The sequence below is a fragment of the Pagrus pagrus genome (assembly GCF_965226575.1).
Source record: "Pagrus pagrus genome assembly, chromosome: 1".
NCBI classification, from domain to species: domain Eukaryota; kingdom Metazoa; phylum Chordata; class Actinopteri; order Spariformes; family Sparidae; genus Pagrus; species Pagrus pagrus.
In genome coordinates this window covers 13,335,036-13,357,925 of record NC_140185.1, presented here as the reverse complement: position 1 = coordinate 13,357,925, position 22,890 = coordinate 13,335,036, and the positions used below count along the sequence as shown (strand labels likewise).

The window sequence follows — 22,890 nt, the reverse complement described above, 5'->3', positions numbered from 1 at the left end:
CTGTTGACAGTCTGGGAAACACTGCGACAGCGGGGTGAAAACAACAATTCAAGATTTAAAATGAATGAGAAATAAGAGCAAACATGAGGTTCAAGCATCTGATTCAGATGATGGCTGCATGGCTGTGAAACCACGCCGAACCACACGTCTGAAGTCCAACATGTACTGTAAGTATCAGCAGCTCTTTCGGAGTACAGATGTTGACATATGCGCCATCCACAGGCAAAGAAGCTAGAAATCTTGCCTCTATATGACCTACATAAGCTATCAAGACCATCAAGTAGAAGACTGGCTTTTTCTATATACAGTAGTTAGACAGCGGTCACACATTCAATCCCATTCTCTGACAAAAAACCCAGTTTGCATCCAGTTGCAAAGCAAATCCAAGTCTCGGCTTCACATGGAGTTCAAGTCTGACCGGTGAAACTGCGACCATGCCAAAACCAACTGCAAAGACATGTGCGTGCTTGAATCCACACACTGAGTCCCTCGCATCCTGCCCAGCCCACAGTTAGCTTCTGTCACGTATGTCCGACCGCAGCCTTATTCTTAATGCTTGTCACTGGATCAGATTCCCTGTCATATCATCAGATTACTAAGGAATGTTTATAACTTTAGCTTTCTCTACAAAATGTCCATTACCGAGCAATCTGCTAGCTGTAGGATTATAGGTAACCCAGGTGTATGAACAGCACTAACACAACATTTACTTTGTATCATCATATTACAGTTATTAATTACATGGCTACAAATAGATGCATTACCTCATCGCTATGCACCCTACAAACAGCTGTGTTTGAAAAATAGTTTTAAAAATATGTTGCTTTGTTCTGTCATTCGCTTACGAAACAAATGCTAGGCTGATCAAGATCTATATATGGTGATCATACCACCAGAGTATCAAAAAATAAAAGTACCCTATAGCTGCTTTGATATTGGTCTAAGGCCATTAGTACAAATTCAGAAAGGGGGATAGATTCTATAAATTCAATATTTAATGAACTAATTTACAAGTTCTCTGTTAACACCAGGTTATATCAATTTTATAGCCACATGCTGAGTATTAGTTTTTTTTAATTTAATATCCACTGGAGGCTACTGTGACAAAATTATGTTCCATGTATTCAGATATACTTTATATTTGACCTGACACACAGAACAAAAAAACCCTCACACATGAAAAACAACCATTACAAAACTGTTGATGCACTCGTTGCCTGGAGGTGGCGGGAAAAAGTGCAGTAGTAGTTAATACTTTCTTTGCGTGAAGGAGGCAACGCTGACGTGTTTACATCTGCAGGTCGAAACTGTTGCTGCTGTTACTTTCCTTTAAACTAGGTGGAGCGGCTGAATAGCTACTCCTCTTGACAAAAGTGAAATAAATGTGTTTGTGAGTGAGCTACAAGCAGGTTTCATGAGGTGCAAATGTAGATTTCTCACAACTAATTACCAGTGATTAAAAATGAGGAATAATAACAAGGGAGGAAGAACAAAGGGAGAGGAGCGGAGTGGCTGTAGAGATATGAGCAACTCATGCAAGAACATTTTGAAGCAAGAGAAGGAGACGGAGCTTTAGGAAGCAGGAGAGAGCTGTGGAGCTAAGTGACTGCTCATGTTCAGACGAGTTGTGTATTATAAATGAGGCAGTTATAATGATATCAGAGCACCTCGAGACTGAGAACAGTCCTGTTGCAGAGCTACAAGCCACCAGGCTTTAACACCAGTCGAGATGGGACTGATGCTGGTGAAGAGCCATGTTAATATAGTCAGTATAACTCTCCACTGTTAGAGCCGATATGTGCTGAGGGAGGCTGGCAGTTTTGTTTTTTGTTTTTTTAACTACAGTACATGAGATAAGAAAATAATCGCTTGCGAGCAGAACTGTGCTCATGTAGTACACATTTCATAAAGCTAAGCAGTGTTTTTACTCTCTTAGGGCATTTAGCATTTCTTTGTTTATTATTTTCAAGTGTATTTTTGTCTAAAATCATAACAAAATGCTCTTAAAGGATTCAGACATAGGGAATTTAGCCTTGTTGTTGTTGTGTACTACTGGAGGCCTTTTTCATTCCATTTGGACTAAATGTACCACGAGTAATGTGGCCAGATATTTGTATTTTTAATGGGCTGTCTTAGATTTCCCCACAGCCAACCCATTTATCATTCTGGTTTTGTCGTAGTTAAAATTACAGTGCAGCACACACCACGCGGGAACTGAAACACGTCTATGTTTCATTACAACATTTTTGACTACGTGCTCAGATTAAGAGGCATGGAACATGTGCCGAGCATACTCTATTGATTTTTTTAGTAGAGTACATCATAGCTGCTACACACATAGGTTTTTATATCAGATGATGATTTCATGTATAGAGATGTAGACTGTCTACACTAGCTTTCTTTCTATTTAAATTCAAAGACAAATTCCCAAAAATGTGAATAATTAAAGACAAAAAGAGGAACAGTACACAGGAGATTCACAATTTAGTTAAGACTGTATAATTACTCAAACACAAATCCCAATTTTTGTCACATTTTAAGATTATATATGTAAGAATTCTGCATTAAAATGTCTGAAAACAACTACACTGTATATCTTTCATTGTGATGAAATCATGTTTCCAACCATGTTCAAACCCATCACTACTTCCACGAGAGAGACTAAACTTAACATGACTAAAACTTTAAAACATTATCTCATTTGTGAACATTTGAGCCCAAATCACATCAGATAGATTTTCATCAGCAGTGGTGGTTGTTTAATGGTGTATTAACCACAAGCGTAGCGATCATTTGTGTTTATTCGAGTAAATCCCACAGTGTTAATCCGGCCCAAACAGCCAGTTTACCTCATTGTACGTTAGCTTTAAACTAACGTTAGCAAGCAACAGCACACACAGAGTCAGCACTCATCATACACTCTGGTTCTCTCTCATCTTTTCCCCTATCCCCTCATTAGTATTACATTCATGAATTAAATTACATTTCCCCTGTAGTCAACATTATAGAACATAAACACCACAATTAGGTTGATAAACAGGAGTGAAGATAAATCCACTTTTTAATCCCAAAAGTTAAAAAGTAATCTCTCAGCTCTCCTCACATCAGTAAATGTCTCCGGATCAGAGCAGAATCCGATCTGACTTGATCCACACAACATTTGGCAACTGTTTTTTGTTTTGATATAGAGCCCCCTAGCAGCAGAAGTTACATATTGTACATTTAAAAAACTTTCTTTCTGATTTAAAATCAATATATAATCCTTTCATATCTGTCAGCTGCTCCAGTATCATTCCATGCACACAACCAAACATACAAAATCCCTGGGTGTGTTGTAAAATATATTTGAAAAATAATTTTATTGGCCCCAGCAGGGGGATTACCTGCTGGTAATAGATATAAGCCAGGACGCCAGCCAGGATCTCCAGCAGGAAGATACACAGCAGCAGGACAAAGTACTGGGGAGGAGGGAGAGAAAATACGGTTAGTGGATGGTAATGAGATGAGGCGACAGGTGGCATAAAAAATCTGATGTGGGAGCATTTCAACACACACGTGCAGAAATGCCGGAAAGATTTCCACTGCAGTTTTGAACAACCATTCAATACAAGATTGAGCATGTAATTCATTGTAAGTCACAGTCAATATGTCTTCTGTGTGTTCTTGAGAGATATTATTCTCCCACGATGCAAAGCTCAAATTAAATGAAGGCCTTACTCACAGTTGAAACAAATTTAAACTAAATGTGGATGATGGTGAAATGGCTCCAAACTCTCAATGGCTCTCAAACATTTTGCAGCCTCTTTGTTTCATAGCAGTCACCGTACTGCATTATTTCTTTGTTACGTATTTGTTGATATAAAACACTAAAATCAGTGAAAAAAAATTTGCCACTTGGGGGCAGCAGAAACCAGTTATGCTCACAACACTGACATATCCTCACCAATTAAAGCAACATTATGTAGAAAATGGCATTTTGTAAGATTTGGCGCCCCCCACAACTGAACAGCATGTACAACAGTGTGAGCCTCAGAACAGACGACAAAACTCATAGTTAAGCAAACTGAGACGAGACTCTGTTGAGCTTTCTCATTGTTCTTTAAGTTGGTTGATTAAAGCCTTAAACTGTCAAACTTCAGGTGACTGCGCAGTGGCACATCTCACACTCTGTGCCTTTAAGTGCGGTTTGCTGAGTTTATCGTCAGTATCTGTTTCGTGACCAGGCCCATGGGAGTTAGAGGGAAGGTCTGCTTTTCATGCCAAGTTTTTTCAGAATTAAAGACAAGAAGAGATATTATCAGACCAAAACCTTGACCCAAATTCCTCTGGCCTGCCGCTATCAGAGAGAGCAAATCAGCCCCATAAAGTGGACTTGGTCTTTGATTTGATAGCTTGGGCTGATTAGATCTCTGAGTGGCTCTGAGCCTGAATGCTGAGCAGACTTTTAGATGCATTTTGATGTCGTGTTGATGGTTTGAAGAAAAGTATTACAACAGATTTTTAATAAAAGTCTTGTTAAAAGAATCCAAACTACTGTATGACAGGTGTGTGCATACATGAATCCACTGCAAGTTTATAGAAACATTTGGTGCATTACAGAATCTCACACTCTTCCCATGATTTCATTTTGGTTCATTTCAATACTACGAAACTAAGTTACTAAAGTGATTTAACAATAATTAAGCACATTGGCTCAAGTTCTGCCCCGGATGAGAACAGTTCCTTACATAATACTGGTCCTAAAGCTTGACTGATACATCCGCAGACTAATAATACCTGCCAGCTCTGACTAATATCAGATACACTGTACATATGTTTGTTGATTTGCAACAGGGGGAAACTGCAGTGTAGAGTCCAATGGATACTTGATTTTTGGGGCCAATACCGATATTTTACAGTTTCACAAGATCGTTTTTTTGGTCTAAAATGACACCAGTCCACTTAACAGTCAACGTCATTGGGAATTTAATCAAAATAACCCCAAGCATCTTTTTCTGCATCATATTCTCTGAAAAAAATCGGAAACATATCCAGCGATACCAATATTTCTGAGATAGGCCAATATCTGCCAATAGTATAGACCAACTGCATGACCCCCTGATAACACTGCCAAAGATCCTCGATTAATTTGCTTGAGAAGATGTTTTACTCTGGACAGGACACCAAACTTTGTAACAAACTGAATTTCTATCTTTTGTTATCTATTGTTGAATCAGACTGAAGGCAGATATTTTTTGTTGAACTCTAAAGTTTTAATAAATAACTTTTAATCTCACAATTTTCTGTCATTGAGGTAACTACTCTCTTAAATGAGCTAATGTCTTGAAAATATCTGTCAGGAGCTGAAAACATGGCCTACTTTTTGGGACACAACCATACGTGTAGTCTGTTTCTTTGCCTACGCTTTCTCTTTTACACAAACACCACACACACGCAGTGATGTGTACAGGGTGTGACAGAGAACCTGTTGTTGGCTGTAGAGACTGAGGCAGCTGAATTTACTGACTGCAGTGGCTCCAGAGTCCTCATGATCTCAGGCACACTCACTCTCACAGACACACTCATTTTACGTCTCAGCTGCCATTCTTCTCCCGGGCGACTTAAGGGCACAGTGTAATTACTGCCAAAATGACTCTCAGCAGGTTCATATGTACGAAACCTTTTTTTAAACCTCTGCAGTGGCTTCAGACTCAACAGCGCGCTGCTCTTAGACTTCCTGGCTAAACTTCAAAACATCTCACAGTAAAGTCAGACTCATCTTTCTGAGGTTGTGTGAAAATATGTGAACAGCTTCTTTGGCCTTTTGTGTCCCAGCAGCTGTTTGTCTCTAGAGGTTTTGTGACGTCTTTCCTCCTTCACCTTCATGCACTTTCACCAGCATCCAGTGTTTACATAAAGGAACAGCACATAGCTGCAGAGAGGATACACGCATCTGTATGCAGCTCTGTGTCTGACTGTGTTTCTATTTCAGACTTCATTAGAAGTACACTGCTGCCTTTACAATTACTGAGCAGGCAGGACTTCAGAGTCACACTGAAGGTGACTTTAATCAGGTGATAAGGTTCGGACAGGTGATGGCTTTTGAAAGGAGTCATCGACCGACCTTTTTGCTGTAGGTTTCACTATTTGGCCTCATACAGCTAATAGGTCGGAACTAATACTGAATTCAAGTCGATGCACACTTTATTAACCTGTGTCCAGCTGCTGGTGATTATCAAACTAACTTCAACCTGGTATCTGACCTGCAGGGAAACATGGTTTTTCTGTGTATAAGCGTAAAGAGAACACTGTAGCATGGTACTCTTCATTACAGCAAGGCACATTTCTAATGTGAGCTGAGCTGAACAATGACTTATCACAGTTTAAATAATCATTAAATAAAAATTCACACTCACTCATACTCTGCCTTTGCTGCCTTATGCAGCAGCTCTGCGAGATTTCCTTGAAGCTCAATATATGTTTGGTAGAAGTGTATTAATTACTTCTGACATTAACAGATGTGCTCTTTACTTCAGACGAGGAGTTTTATTTTATCATCAGTAATTCTGCTGATTATTTCCTTGAATAATCAATCATTAGGCCTATAATATGTCAGAATACAGACAAAAATGCCTGTCACAATTAACTGCAAGGGTAAGAGTTGTTCTGACCAAACCAAAGATTTTCAATTTACAATTCATTCATTCATTCAAACCTTTATTTAAACCTTGAAAATCATTGAGGTTGTCTTCACTTAAAATGGTGCTGAGATTCACATAACAATAAGCAGAGTTAAAATACTTTTAAAGAGCAAAACTCGGTGAAAACAATTGCACGCTGAGTTGAAGAGTTTTGTAAATCCTCGTCTTGATTTGCCCAGGAATTGTGAGAGTGTTTTATATAAAATGTATAAAAGCAGAAAATTGTCACATTGGTGAAGCTGGAACCAATAAAGTTTGGCTTTTGGCTTAAAAAAGAGACAAACAATTATCAAAAAACGTACTACATAACCTTCTATCTGTCTTCTAACTGATTATTTGTTCATCAAATCCCCCAGCAGGTGCTGAAGACAAGTGCTCTGTATTAAAGCTACACGTATGTAAATTGTCCTCGTGCATACTTGATGCTGCTGGCAGGCTAATATAAAGAACTAATCGCGGGCTTGAATATTCCGTGTGGTCTCACAAATTGAAAACATGTCAAATCGTGTTGGAAACACTTCTCACAATTCACCAGTGCCAACGAATGTATTGGATGATATTTAAAAACGAGAAAAATAAGATGATCAGTTAGATTCATTATAGAATCAAAGCGAGACGTGTCAGCTGTTGTTTTTTGGACAATTTCTCATCCATAAATAAAAGATTTTGGACGAAGACAGGGAGTTGGAAGTTTTAACGAGTTAAAAATGTTAATGCTTCCGAGATGGAGCGACAAGATGTACACAGACACACACACGCCACACACACACACACACACACACACACACACACACACACACAGAACTCCATTATGTTCTCCATCTTTGGCAATCTCCTGTGATCCTCCCTCCCTCCTGACAAGTTCATTCCTTCTCTGTGATTCATGGCGGTGAGCTCAACTCGTCAAGATGCACCATGCATTCAAAAAACACACACACACGCACACACACACATGGAGAAGGTGTGCACAGATTTCAAACTAAGCATGAACACTTCTCTGTAGACCATATAACATAGACCACCTTAAAAAAAGATGAACAGTTTGCCTCAAATGGCGATTTACACACAGAGACACGAAACTTAAATGACCTGGCTATGTTTTTGTTATTCAGCACCATATAGAAATTAACATTAATGAGCAGGACTGTGTTTTAATATTTTTCACAAAAAGATGTACCAGAACTTTTTGTCTGGTTATACCCTTGTTGAAGCCTAAAAGATGGTCCTTAGAAAGTCTGCCATGCAGCTAAATAAATGCTTGAGTGATGATCACAGTCATGAAAGACTCATCAGGTTGCAGAACGGGCTGGCTGCGAGCCGAGCAGCCTGACACAAATGAACTATGAAGCAGAGATCTCTTTAACCTTTGTTACTGCTTACAGCTCTGCCAGTCTGTTGCCTCATACAAATACAATTCAATAAAAAAATAAAGTGAAGCAGCAAATATAGTGAGATAAGAAGGAGACGACACAAAGCGGAAGAGAGAGAAAATAAAGATTCTGAGAGACAGACCATGAAATTAATTCTCCTGTTGAGCATTTGTCCTTATAGTTGACATATCAAATATTTCAATAGCTTGACTGGTAATAAAAATGTATTCAAATGCAGTCCTATATTCACACTAGTTAATTGTAATCTTAATACTTTTAGGTTCTGGACTGCTGATGGAACAAAACAAGCAACTGAAGACGTCAGTTGAGGTGAAACATGATGGATATTTTCACAAAATATTAGCTATCAATTAACTGTGCAGCAAGGCCTGTCACAATAATGATCTTATCGCACATATCTTATCTTATCAACTAATCAATATATGGACATGACTCAACGACGGGTGGTAAACACTGGATTGGCAGTATATTGCCTGTTAAGGAATGAATGACTACACCCCTCTGCCACATAGGGTTGCAGCCGTATACTGCAGTATGAAAATTGACGGTAATTGTACCATGTACATCTGCTATCCACGATATTGAATTCTACCACATCAACGTTATTAAAAATATATATATTTCAAGTTTATATCAAGTTTCATTTATAGTTTCATTTTTCGTTATTTAGGATTTTTAATATCTTTTGCACATTCACATTCCAACATCTGAATATTCTTAAGAATTAAAAGTTTATTGCTTATTTACTTGATAGTTTATTTTGTGACATTTTTGAATTTTGTCTTTTGGGAATATTTTTGGTCCCCAAAAATAATGCATCACATTCTATTTTTTTTTGCATGTCCATGCACATGAACATATGCACCCATATCCCAATATCCCTAACTAATTTTAAGTAGTATGTATCATTTCATCAGTGGCATAAAATAGTCTTATGGGACAACACATCATCCAGCACAGTAAGTTACCGTGACAGGCCGATAAGCAGCCACACTCCTAATAAAAATCAGAAGTTGCAATCATAATAAATCTAATCAGTAACTTTACTGCCATGAAATCTTTTTAATTCAATGGGAGAGAAAGACAGAGAGGCAAAGAGAAATATTAGAGACATAAAGGAGATAAATTCAGAAAAGTCAAACAGATAAAGTGAGAGAGACAGAAGGAGATAATGTCGATAAAAAAGTAATGTAGAAGAAAGGCAGCGAGGACGCTGAGACACACCCAGACTTGTAATGTCTGATCAAACTGCATGAAGTCAGTTTCTCCACAGGTGGATCCAGGCTCAGACAGGACTGCTTTCCGTTTGGCTCTGTCATTATGAAGGAGAAGGTTTCTCCCTCTCCTCCCTGAGTCATTTCACTGCTCTGTTGCTTCTCTACTACAAAACAATGAAGCTGTGTGTTTTCACACAACACACCCCTCTTCCTGTGGGAGAGTTTTCCTCTTTTACTCTTTGTCTTACTGACCTCCCTCACACTTTGTATACCACCTACATCACTAACAGTCTTACAAAAACTCTGATATGGCCTTCCCTTTAATCAACTGCAGCTACTTTATTTCAGCCTCACAGCTGCAGAATACCTGGTGATGCTATGGCTGCATCAGCTTCTCTGTGGAGCTTCTCAGAACTTGTGACCTTTAGGTTACAGGACGCCAATCACTTGAGCGCTCGTGTACTCTCGGCAGGTACCAGGCGCTTGCCACATACAGGAAAACAATTACTTTACCTCTCGCCCCCCACCATCCCCGCCCTTATGTTTGCCCTCTTTAGCAATCTCGATAGCATCTCTCCTTGCCCACAAGTTCATTTCTTCCCTGTGATTCATCGCCCTAATCTCGACTCTTCAGGATGCACCGAGCGTTCGAAACTACACAACACACGGGAGAAGAGGTGGAGCGCACACACCTCCATTTACACAAAGCTCTGAGTTATAAATTAAATAATCTGGACAGAGTGGGGACTTCATTTATCGCAGACATTTCTATAGACTTTCCAATTATGTTTTTAAGTCTCAAAAAAGTGCATTGGCTGCTCTGGGAATCTGCAATCGATGTTGGCAAAAGCAGCAGACAGTTCCTTAAAAATTATTTCTATCAAACAGAAACTAAAGCAATTTATATTTTTGCTCTTTGAAGATTCCCAATCATCCAGAAAGCAGAATATCTAGTTTTAAGTCAAATGAAACTGGCATTGTCATTTGCAAAAGAATTATTGATAAAGTATCTATATTTTAAGAATAAACCAGCAATTCAACTTGCTCTTGACTGAGTATAAAGCCACAACGATTAGTTGGATAATTGATCGACAGAAAATTAATGGCCACCTATTTTGATTACTTTATAGATATCGAGAAGGAAAATGATTGTTATTTGCAGTCCTAACTGAGTATTTCTATATTTTCTGATTGCCGTTTCCATTTTCACAGATTAAAATACAGCTATTGGTACAGGTGCCCAGTACACACATGAACACTTTTAAGTTGTTTTTTTGTAAGACATTTTAGTTGTTGCTGGTAATGAAATGAGCAATGATCTCTGGGCTTGATTTTTTTTATGTAAAAACATGTAATCAATTAAATGTGCCATAAGTTTGTTGCAGATGTTATCATTGTCCTACTTTCTACTTCTGATTTTGACATCTACCCGTCTCCGGTGAGAATATCTGGCTGTCCTGAATCCTTGAGGACTGATGCAAAAGTGGATAATACCAGAAGGTGACGCATGTTCTTGCAAAGCTTATACGACACAAACATTTGAGCTGTGCCGACAGTGGTGTGCATGCATAAATTTACCGTGTTGAAAAGTGTGGATGACAGCCTGAGCTGTGTGTGTTTTAGCATGAGTGTGTGGATAGTACAGTGTTCCTGTGTGTTTATATTTAAAGCTGTGCCATGCAGGTGTCTCTGTTGGCAAAACCCACTGTTGTGTACAGAGTGTGACGGATCAAATATGGGCACACACGCTCCTCCTGGAAGTTTTTGTTTCGTCTGACCTTAATCAAGGCTGGCATCATGGCCTTGGTTGTTTCTGAGCACATGTGTGTGGCACCACTAGCTCTGAAAGTTGTATTTGGTGTCCAGATTTACTTTTTGGCTTATTCTAAAATTGAAAAACGAATTCAATTCACATGCCACGAATGACCTCAGTCACCAAATAAGAAGCAGAAGCTGGAATGATTCAAGCCTGTTTTCAGAAAGATTTTAGTCACACAACGTCTGTCTGAGTACGTAATTTATGTCTACAATAAATGTGAATGTGTGAGTCTTTTCTGGCTTCACATCTGCTTAGTATCACCACATTAAAAATATTTTGTTTCTTCCACAATCTGCTCGTTAGCCATCTGGCTGGAGACAGGACTAAAAGTCTGCTTCAAACAGAATATAACAGGCCTGTGTGATACAGAACCAGTGTTTTCCATTGTTTTGTGTCTGGGCAGGTGTTGGCTTATGATGGCCAGCAGGAACAAATTGAGTTCATTCCCTAAGGCTGTTTGGCTCTTGAATGGTAAACATTTGTCACTTTAAGGTACATTTTGTGTTTGGTTTATAGTGTTCCTTGTAATTCTTCATGGTTTTTTGTATATTTTAATGTGTTTAGGCAATTTGATTCAGGCATTGTAAACCTTTGGAACTTTAAGGCATGTTTTTAGCTTATCTTGTAATTTTGTGTTTTAAAATGTCTCATTTATATAATGTTTTTTTTTAGTCTGCTGTCTTGGATGTTGTCCTCCATCTCCTGCAAAATGTGCTCACCAAGTGAAGTTTCAAACAAAGTTTGTTACAATGGCTTTCAATAAAGTCAGTCAAGGTTGGAGATGCTGAGAGGTCTGTCTACATGATGATGTCATAGTAAATGGTGCGCAGTCATGTTTTTTGTACTAATTTACATGGACAGGATAACTTAGTATATCTCATACAAAACAATCTGAAAGTAACATCAACTACAGTCAACCACAGCAAAAAGGTGAAGAGGGGAAGAAATTCACCAGACTACCTTATAAAATCGCTCAATTTTGTGAGTTTTTGAGTTAGGTCAAGCTTTATAAACTTTATAAAACACTGACTATGACAAATTCTTAATTTTCTGGGCCATTCAGCAATTGTTAAACATTACGTTTTTTCTTTCTTTGTGTAAAAACACAGTGTCCATTAGTCCCTTAATTTATTTGCATATAGAGCAGGGAAGTGAGATGTGATTACAAGTGGTTACTGGAGTCACATGCCGAGAAACATGTTAATGCCAGGTGTGAACTGGCGGACTAAGAGCTGTCTCCTTGTGATCAGATCACCGAAGACGCATGTTAATACCAGAGATAAACAGCCTGTCTGCCAGTCTGGAGTATAATTCAATAAACCAGAAATTATAGAGCAACTTTAGGGTTCATGATCAGTAAAGTTTTTATATTGTGTGGAAACTTCTGTTCATGTTCTCATGCTCCCTTCATCTTGCCCCTCCACATGTCCGAGTTCATGGTGGCAATAAAGTTAACTCCGAATCGTGAAAAAACTAGAATACTGTTCATTTTTCATTATTAATAGTGACCACAAGTTTGGGTTGTTACATTTTTTATCTCATGATATATTTTTTCTGTGTGAGGGTTATTTTCCAAATCACTGACCCGGCAGCTTATATTTTTTGCTGTTTTTTCACATATCACATGATGCATTCATAGCACATTCTTACTATATATTGTCTATTATCTCTGTGTCCTGACGTGATCTCTTACCACTCGCAGTAGCCTCCTCTGCTCCTTGAAGGTGGCACAGCAGCCCAGCACGCCTGTTACCATGACGATGGCTCCAGCCAGGACCAGTATGTAGGCGGAGGCAGCGTAGGTCTTGGAGGAGAGAAGGCTGATGTAGTCGCTCTTCGCCACCAAGGTCCAAACACCTACCGCCATCACGACGCCCCCTGCCAACTGGGAGAAGAGCACATGATGAGAGTCCGATCTCTGATACTCCGGTCCCCTAAACAGCTTAACAGCAGCACTCTACAACACTGATGAGACAAAAAGGGGTTTAAATTATTGATCACCTAAGTCGCCTTCAGGGGAGATGCCTGAAGGAAATGCCTTTCAAGGGGTGAATGTGAACGATATAAACGATCCACCGCTGCCAAACAAGATAATGTCATCGTGAATCACTTTATTCTGCAAGATATTTGTGAATAAGCCGACTGGAGCAGCTGAGGTCAGTAATCACAGGCTGTCGCTGCTACTGTGACAGGTCTGATGAAAATATAATTGAATTAGACAATTAATTAAATTTAATATCTATGGGTTTGGACTGTTGGTTGGAAATAAGCCATAAGAGGAGTCTGAGAAATTGTGAATAGCATTTCTTTTAAACATTTTCAGACTTAACGATTAATGGACAAAATAATTAGCAGCAGATTCATTGACACATCAAGATTGTTGGTCACAACCATAATGTTTTGCTCTGTTTTTCTATCATCAGTGGGCAAATAGTCATTTTTTAAGAGGTTTTGACTTTAACCATTCAGAGCAAACATGTAGTTTGAAGTCTGAGGAATTACAAAGCATTAAGCGCATACTTAAACCCACAGAATACACCAACCGTAATCACAAACAAGCATACAAGTCAGTGCGTCAATCCAGCATACAACTGTCACTACTACGACATCTTCAGCATTATCTAAATTTAAAGAGGATTTGAGGAAAATGAAATTATTAAGATATCACAATGACGAGTCAGCAGATGGTGCCGCGCTGCAACAGAAATCTGTCATCATGCCAAAGCCATCAATCTAACAGCCTGCCTAATTTAGATTTAATTTGTATGAGAGGACGACGGCCACAGAAGCGAGACACTGAGTCAGACTGTACCACACCCAGAGACAGTGAGGCAGGAGAGACCCAGAACTACAGTGATGAGCAAAACATTTCAATCAACACCCTTGACTATTTCTGTTTTGAGAGTAACCGCAGTGCTTTACTAATTAATCAACAGAAGTAGTCATTAGCTTCTGTTTTAAGCACTAGATGTCCAAATGTGATTGTGTTGTGTGTCACACCTTCCATTTTTAACAAAAGAGGGGAGTCAGATTTTGGTAGACGTAAAGAAAAGCCAACGGGGACAATATTTTAATATAAGAGGTGAGAGGGAGACATGTCTGTTGGTTGCTTGGTTTGTTTGTTGCTTGGTTTGTCAGCAGGATTACACAAAAACCACTGAACAGATTTCTAGGAAACTTGGATAGCAGATGGGTCTCGGCCCAGAATAGACCTCATTAACTTTTGGTGTGGATCCGGTGAAAGAGAACGGATCCAGAATTTTTTTCTCAATTTCTTTTCACACAGTTTCTCTTGAATGACCCTTAATAATTACACTCCAACATTGCTCAAGCTACAATAGACAGAAAATGGCAAAACTTTCAGGTTCCAACTCTGTGGATCTCTTGGGCTTGAGTTTAAAGCGCATCCTATTTTTGATGTTGCTGGCCTTCGTTGAGAAACCAATCCTGAGTAAAATATTAAGCACGTATATATAAAACTTTTCCAGTTGTTGTGGGGAAATTTCCATCCAAAATAAAGTTAACCTACTGGGTCCTCGCTTCCTTAGATGGTGGGAGTAGATGAGGACGTTTGTGTTGGTTCCTGCAGACAACAGCGGGGTGCTTTGTTTTCTTTCCACATGTTTCTATTACTGAAGTCAGCGTTAGTGAGGAGAATGGTAGTTACTGGATGTAACTTTAGCCCTTAAACAGCTTTTTCTTGCAGCCACAGTAAAGCACATTATTTTTAATATGCTAAAAAACTTATGACAGTAATGATGGTATTGCAAAATCCATGTCTGTGCATAACGTGAAACCAATTGCCCCTGGTGGGATTAATAAAGTTGTCTGAGTCTGAGTCTGAGTGACGGTGATGAAACCAGGATACTGCCCACCCCTCAAAAGAGGGCAGTCAGATTTTGGTGGATGTAAAACATGAACTAACTAATTTGTCTTTCCCCTGTTGCCACTGTGACTTTATACATGTTCATCATTTTACTATGTTTTGTTTGTATTCTAACTTCTACAGTATTACAGTCCATGTTTAAATGTCTCGATGTTTATGCTCAAAACAATATATTCAAAAAGTCATTATAAACTGTTGTTAATTTCCTGGCATCCGACAACTCTCCAAACATCATCTTACTACCCACAGAAAAATCCCAGCGCTGAGAACCACAGTGTTAAGAAGTAGAACAGAGTCACTGCAGTAATAAACTCTGTGTTGCTCTCTGTGACTTTATCTACTGTTAAAACTCAATGAACCACAGCAATAAGTGAATCATTTTCTGCACAAGCTGCACTAGAGAACTTTCAAACTTTGGCGACCTCAAGTGGCAGAGAGAGGTACAAAGATTTAACATTATTGTTTTTCAGTGTCTTTGTGACAAATGGATGCATGTGAACCTCATTCTTCGGCATGTTATTACAATCTTTAACCTCACTGGTGCTGCAATAATATCCATTATTAAAGCCACAATAAATGCTTTGTTTAAATGTCAATGCGCTGTTTACAGTTATGTCCTTGTCCTTTACAGGGTTTCATGGTTTGATTACATTGTGTGTGTATGTGTATTTGAGGACTGAAGGCCATTCAAGTTTATTTTCCGTGTAAAAGTCAAACTTATCTCAATCGTAGCTGTTGGTGCATGAAATGTCTGCAGCCATATTTTACTCCTGAGGTAAATGGGCTGCAAAATACTTTATAGTGTTGCGGTGTGTTCATTCTGTCGTCTGAAATTCACTCCAGAAATATTTTGTACTTGTAATAGCTGTAATACATGTGGCTACATAAAAGTATTTGGGAAATATTGAGTTAAATTTAGTCAAAAGATGTGATTTGGTCCTGAAACCTCAATATGGTTGTAACTCTGGCATCTGCACTGAAAAGAGTGAGGGTTGTTGGTCTGCCAGTTTCAGAGATCTGATTATTTGGCAGACAGATGATTATCACATATGGGCAGAGCAGTAAGTGTGATTTCACACTGTGAATGAGACAGACACCCTTCCTCTGCTGAGGCAGCCTCACTGATGTTTGACTCTAATTTAAGACAGCACATCCAAATCATGAATTCAGTTACTTGTAGTGTTTTCCTCCTGGAACATCACATTCTTGACACTGGAAAGTTTGGGGGAATTAGGCTTTGAATGCATCTTCTGTGTCCTCTGTAAAAGTATGCGACTTGGCTGTGATTCCGTTAACTGAAATAGCAGCGGGCGTTTATCTGCTGCCTGAATAAAAAGGCTTTGTTGAAGGGTTCAGAAAGAGTTTTGTCAGCTTATTCTTCCTATTTGTGCCATCTAAAAAGCTAATCATTCACAACAATGCATGAACACATTGTGTGCATGTGCATTACCGTCCTTTTGAGGTGAAAGAAATCACTGTATTTTACAGCTTTGTTAAAACTTGACAAATCCTCTTCTTGTCTTCTTATCTTATCAGGAGTTGGGGTGGATTTGTTTTCTTAATTGCTTCTAATTTAATCAATATAACAATTTGGGCTGTTCAGCATTCTGATGAATTTGCAAGACTTCTGTGTTAATCTCTCTAGCTTCTTTTATTTTAGTACATAAAGTAGACGGATTTGTTTTCATTGGATTTAAGCAGTGTTCTTGGCACACATCAGTACAATTACCAACACATCAACTCACATCAGCACAGACACATGGGTGTGGAAATGAGGTAAAATGTCATTCTAAAATACATTTTCAGCTAAATGTGTCAATAAATTGAATAAACCTGCAATTAACCTTATTGTCTGACCTGTGGTCAGTCAGGTATGTCATTTTGAAAACACAGCAAAGGAAAATTAAGTAAAAGCATTTTCAAACCAATCACGTGGGTCCAATTATTTCAGAACCACTTAAATTGTATTTAAGGGCCTACTTCTTCACTGCATATCTGCTTCGCAGATTGCATGTCCTTTTGCTTACGGTACCAGTATACATAAACTCTGTGGCTTTTTATCTGTAACTTAATAAAATACTTTACTTTTCAGTTGTATGATGTTTTTAACATTTTTGATCCTTTGGATAGAAATTACTGTTAGCAACACTGGCTATCCAAACGCTAATGTTAGGTCAATATTAGGTGTCGACTGATATGACTTTTCAGGGCCAATACCAACAATAATTATTAGAAATCAAGAAGACTGAAAACCGATATTTAAGTACTTAAGTACTACTTTTAGTATAAGTACTGTTCTTATGCACAATTTGAGGTACTTCACTTGAGTATTTCCTTTTCCTGCTACTTTATACTTCCTCTCCACTACATTCATTTGATACATTTAGTTACCGGTTACTTTGAAGATTTAGATTATTTTGTGTTTATAGGCCATCAGTTGTTACCATGTTAACAATTAGATATTGTTTGGGTGAGACTTTGCCTGGGAAGATGTGCATCAGAGCCAAAGTAGCACATTTTTAAATTAAAGGTAATCGGTCCACCCCTATTCACTATGGCTCTTTTTACACTTGATGGTTGAAAGAGCTGTCAAAATTGAAAGTCATTGGCTGTACGCAGTCTTATGAAAGCGAGCCGTAAAGCTCATACCTCATTGCTGGATAAGGGATTTAAATCACAAATGAGAGAGAAGGGTGACTGGTTCTACAACTGTATTATGTGTATCTGCAGAGCTTTTTAGGAAGACAGCTAAGATAGCTGACCACACTAGTTAAAAACACTTATGTGATTATCTAAATGATCAAAAATGTTAGAAACATGATATACAAAAATACATTGTAAACTATTAACAATATATATAAAGCCAACTGTGAAAAGTGAAGTGTTTCAGCAAAGTCGCAGATGAAAAAGCACAGAGATAATTATAGACGTTTACAGTCAAGTTGGCACTAGAAGCAAAAGGACGTGCTGTTCATAAAGTGGATATATGTCACACTACATTATACAAGTGGAGAGTTTGGGTTTTACTTTGAGGCTTCAGCCATCATTTCATTTGCTTAAACTCATTTGGAGGTAAAACTCTGAACAAGTGCAACCAAAAGGTCAAGGAATCTGAGTGCAAAATTAGAGTAAACACAGAGGGTCAAAGTTGAACCTGTAAACTGTGATGCATGCTTACAATGAAGAGTTTGGTGAATATTCTGACCACTCTCCCTTGTTCCTGCTTCCAAATACAAGAAGGTTGGCTGACCCGAGGCTGTGTTTTAACCTGTATGACTGTCTCACTGCTTGTGATTCTTGCCCCATTTGGTTTCTTTTCACTTTTTTCCAAGATTTTAGCAAGTATTTTGATGAGTAAAATGTTGTTATAACCAATAAAAATGATGGCCAAACCAACCGACAAAAGAGAGAGATATGAGAAATAAAATATCCAGATCATAAATGTTTTAAGACACGCCTGCATCTAGGGGGAAAACTCAGGCTCATAACTCAAAACATGCAGGCGCTTGAGAAGGACTTCAGACCAACACAAGCACTTTGGCAATTAAATCCTCAGTGCAGGCTCAACAATGCCAGAATGGAAACTTACCCAAAAGAGAAAGTTGAAGGCAAACAGGAGGTATTTCAGGCAGATGGTTCCACATGTTTCCTTCTTCTCCTCAGAGGCCCCCATGCTGAACAAGACAGTAGATATTAGGTCAAATACAACAATATCAAACAGTAGGAAATGGTTATTTTTAGTCACTTCAAGACTCAACTTGTGACCAAACACTAAAATCTTGCGTTTTCTCACAAAAGAATGTTTCAGGCAAGATAAAGGTGACAAATATGACTCTACCTGTGACTGGTAGCTTGTTTGGACGGACTATAAAAGCTCATTTCTAGCATTAGTTATGGTTTGATACTCATGCCAGCATCCAAAGTTTTGGTCAACTGCTGGACAAAACTTTTCTTTTTTAATTTCTACCGTACCACAAGACTACAGAGTCCATTCATCCTCCGCACTCCTCCATAAAAATAGTCAGAATCAGACTTTATAACTATTTTAGTTATACACAAATAACCAGTCTTCTCACTGATGGTCTATTTTGCTTATGTAGATCATAGAGAAGGATCAGTATTGAATTGAGACTGTTTCATAACAAATATCAAATACAATGACTCAAAAAACGAAATAGTTGCAGATTAAATTTTTGTTGACTGTTGCAACTTTAAACTGATTCAACAGCCATATAAAACTTAAACTAAATAAGCACAATGTAGGCCAGTAGCTGCTATAGCCTGAAATAAAAGCCAAGCTTCCTTTTATTGTGAGGTGCTTTTAACAAATGAGATGTTACAGGGCTAATGCAGAACATGGGGGAGTGAATATCGGACCAGCTGTGTAGGCAGAATCAGTGAGCTGAGTTATTACATGTGTATGCAGAGAGATCCATGACTAAGCACTGAGTAGGAGCTGAGAGTCGGCCAAAGGCTGGAAATTATAACCACCCGCTCCCCTGGTGCCTGGTACCAACACCCAGCGCTTCTAGAAACAAAAATCATCTTCTTCTTACAGCAGGTTGTGTTTCATTAAATCAGCTCGACAGAGACAGCTTAAAGAGGATGTCATGCCAGTTTTTTTTAAACAGGAATGAAAACAGATTGAAGCTTTTCCAACAATCTTTGTATCTAAACCGCAGTAATTGACACCGTATTAAAAATTCAAAGTGTTTTCATCACAACGCTGCCAAACACGACTCTTGAGTTTGAAGTTTGCAAGATTTATAGATCCCATCGTATAACAACACTTGCTCCTCGCTGCCTCCATGTCATCTTTATTCTCCAAGTCTCGTGTTCTTTTTTTTTACCCCACAATCTTCTTGGCTCACTTCTCTGCAGTCAAGCCCAGACTCGCCCTCCTCTGACTGCCTCATCAAACTCTTCTTCCCCTCCTCCCGTCTGCTCCCCCACCCCCTCGTACACTACTGTCAATTCAGATGCGAGCAGCACTGCATGACTGAGTGAGGGTGACTGTCTGGGCTCTGTCTGTTGACCATCTGTTACGCCGGCCGCTCTTAGCGTGATCTTGTTAATTAAATTCAAACAAGACTTAATGGACAACGCTGCACTCTGCTTTTTAGAGACAGAGAGAAAACAGCTGAGTCAAGAAAGGAAGTTAAATGTTTAAACTCTTTCCAAGCCTTGTTTTAAAAAATGGAAAAACACTAAATAAGAAATATCCCCTCTGCACGGAGGACATGAATTCAGTTGTGTTAGCTTTGGTGAACTTCAGTACGTGATATCTTCACTCAAGGGCACATTAAACAAGATGGTAAATAAGTCGAGAGGAGCCATCTGTCTGATGCACTCACCGCGAATCAATTTAGTAAGCTAATGGCTGTCTCATCTACCCTCAGAGATTATAGTGTTGAAATACAACGTGTCGAGAAATGTTTATATTACCTGCATTAGCAAACAGATTTATTTAAGTGTTACAGATGTTGTAGGTTAGTGGCAATGGATGAGTTGTTTTCAGGCAACTATTGCTAAGCAACAATTTTTGGGTCGAGGACAAAACAAGACATTAGAGAACATCACTTTAGGCTTCAGGAAACAGAGCTCAATCAACATTTTCACCACTTCTTGACATTTAATGGACCAGATAATTAATCCATTAATGAAGAAAATGATCGGCAGATGAATCAATGATGAAATTGAAAATCGTGCAATGCCTAACTTAGACTTAACAAAATGTGTCGAGGTGTAAAGAAACAATGACATTCAAATTACATTTCAATTTGTTTTATTTAGAGGCACATAACGATTTTGGCTAACATGCGGGCGTAACACAAGTCAAATAGCTCTTGCACTGTTTACAGCTACATTGATTGGTCTTTTTGTCAATGAATCAATCGACAGAATTCGTTTGCAGCCATTTACATTAATTGATTAATCATTTTCCCTATTTTTTTTAAAAGAAACATCCATATTTCTCTGGCTCTTGTTTCTGCAATATTTTTATTTGCTGATTGTCTTTATCTAAGTTTAAAGTGAGTGTTTTGGGTTTCTGTACTGTTGGTTGGACAGAACAAGACATTTGAAGATGTGATCTTGGGCTCTGGGAAACTGTGATGGACATTTTTCACCATTTTCCCATAGAGGGGATTACCCACGGATTAATCAATAATCGTAATCAATAATTAGATCATTTGAATATTTCATTCAAATTACATTTCATTCTCAAATCCAATATTTAGACTCAACTGTCTACACCAGACTCTAAAAACACTAAAAATTTCCTTTGTATTGGACTTCACACTACATCTAACTGGACTGTCTGATTTGCCATTCACACACAGAAGTAGAAATCCAGCATAGTGAAAAACAGAAAACCGATATATTTGTTGGTTGATACTGACTCTTAAAGATATATCATTATAGGCATGTATGCTGTCCAATATGAAAACTTTTTTTAGAGATTACAATTCAGAAAAAGATACTTGGGATGATTTCTAATTATTAAATTTTACTGTTTCAGTGCATTGTTGTTGTTGTGGTTGTCGTTTTTTTTTCTATTGTGTACATCGGCCAATATATTGATAAAGTATTAGCATCAGCCCCGATAATGGAGTACGGGTTGTAACATCCTGCATGTCGCCAGTTTTATCTGATCTGTTTAATGTATTTTTTACAGGATTCATTTCAGGGATTCCCAAGTGAACTGTTTAGTTGAGATAGTAAGCCACACAGATCTTCCTGATAAAATCAGTCAGTAGCCAAAAGCCTAAATAAAAGCCACACTGATAATTACTCCATATTTCTGCTCTATTTTGTAGGTTGTCGTTGTTGTTGTTGTTGTATCTGTTAATGTTTCATATTTCCAATGAACTTATTAAAGGTATTAGTCCAGACTTGGAGGATGAAGTCATCTGATGTGAATGTGAGTGTGCTGCCAGTCTGAACACAACCTTTTGTCCTTCAGCAGGTTCAATTTCTGAATAAAGTGAGTCACGGCTGAGGCCATATTAACTCACCTGTGACCACCCCTCTCATTCAACTGACTGGGAAAACACCAGTGTCATAGAAACCAGCCTGTTTGACCAACTGGTGTGTAAATAAAAAAGATTAAAAGAACAATATGTGGTTATAAAAGTGAGGATATCATCTAGCTAGCACGTTACTACACTTATATTACAAATCACAGCTGTATCTTAACAACGGCTCAGCTGTAAAACCACTGGAAAGTGACATCCGCTTGTGGTTTTCATAGAGGATTTGAGTTCACAACAACCATCTACACAGTGTAACACCATCATGTATTCATTTAAGACTTCCCACGTTGATAAAAATCACGTTTTGAAGTAACGTTACATCTCTTCGGCTGTTTAAGCTAACGCTAAAGTTAAAGTATGCCCTCCGTGCTGCTGCTAAGAGGCAAACGACCCATTTTTATCAAGCCGAACTACTTCTTAGACGAGAAAAACACGGTAAAAACAAGTCTGGAATCTAAGTTTTCATAAACAGCTACAAAATGTGTCGGTTGTGTCGTAAACGACGATAAACGCTGCCTAGTCTGGTCGATGCGACACAGAAGAATGAGCTAACACAGCATCGAGTTACTTCCTGTTTTCACTTACCTGATTTTTCTCTGGTCTCCTGCCGAGATAACGTGATTAAATGTGTGAAAATTAGACCGTGATGTCGTCTGTTTTCATGCAGTTTGTGTGGATAAAGGCCTTTCCCAACAGCCGAGTGATTGAAGCTGGAGGCTAGAAAATCTGAGTGTGCTGAGGGAGGCTGGAGCTGCTGCTGCTGCTGCTGCTGCTGACTCCACCCCGGGCCACCTTACACGTTTCTGTGGATTTCACTGTCCCGGGGCAACGATACGTGATGCCAGCGGTGACTACAGGGAGGA

General features: G+C 38.6%; 1 protein-coding gene across 3 annotated transcripts in view; it reads right to left on the bottom strand.

The window, feature by feature from the left end:
* The window catches only part of LOC311260079 (CD151 antigen-like), a 34,928-nt gene extending 12,083 nt beyond the window's left edge, over positions 1-22,845 (bottom strand). For all 3 annotated transcript variants that reach the window (XM_084357591.1, XM_084357589.1, XM_084357590.1), the window contains exons 1-4: positions 22,613-22,845; positions 18,583-18,667; positions 12,801-12,992; positions 3,384-3,458 (exon numbers count right to left, since the gene is read on the bottom strand). In XM_084357591.1, the coding sequence (XP_084213717.1) occupies positions 3,384-3,458; positions 12,801-12,992; positions 18,583-18,666 (351 nt within the window). In that variant the 5' untranslated portion in view covers position 18,667; positions 22,613-22,845. The remainder of the gene's footprint in view (positions 1-3,383; positions 3,459-12,800; positions 12,993-18,582; positions 18,668-22,612) is intronic.
* Positions 22,846-22,890: the final 45 nt, after the last annotated feature.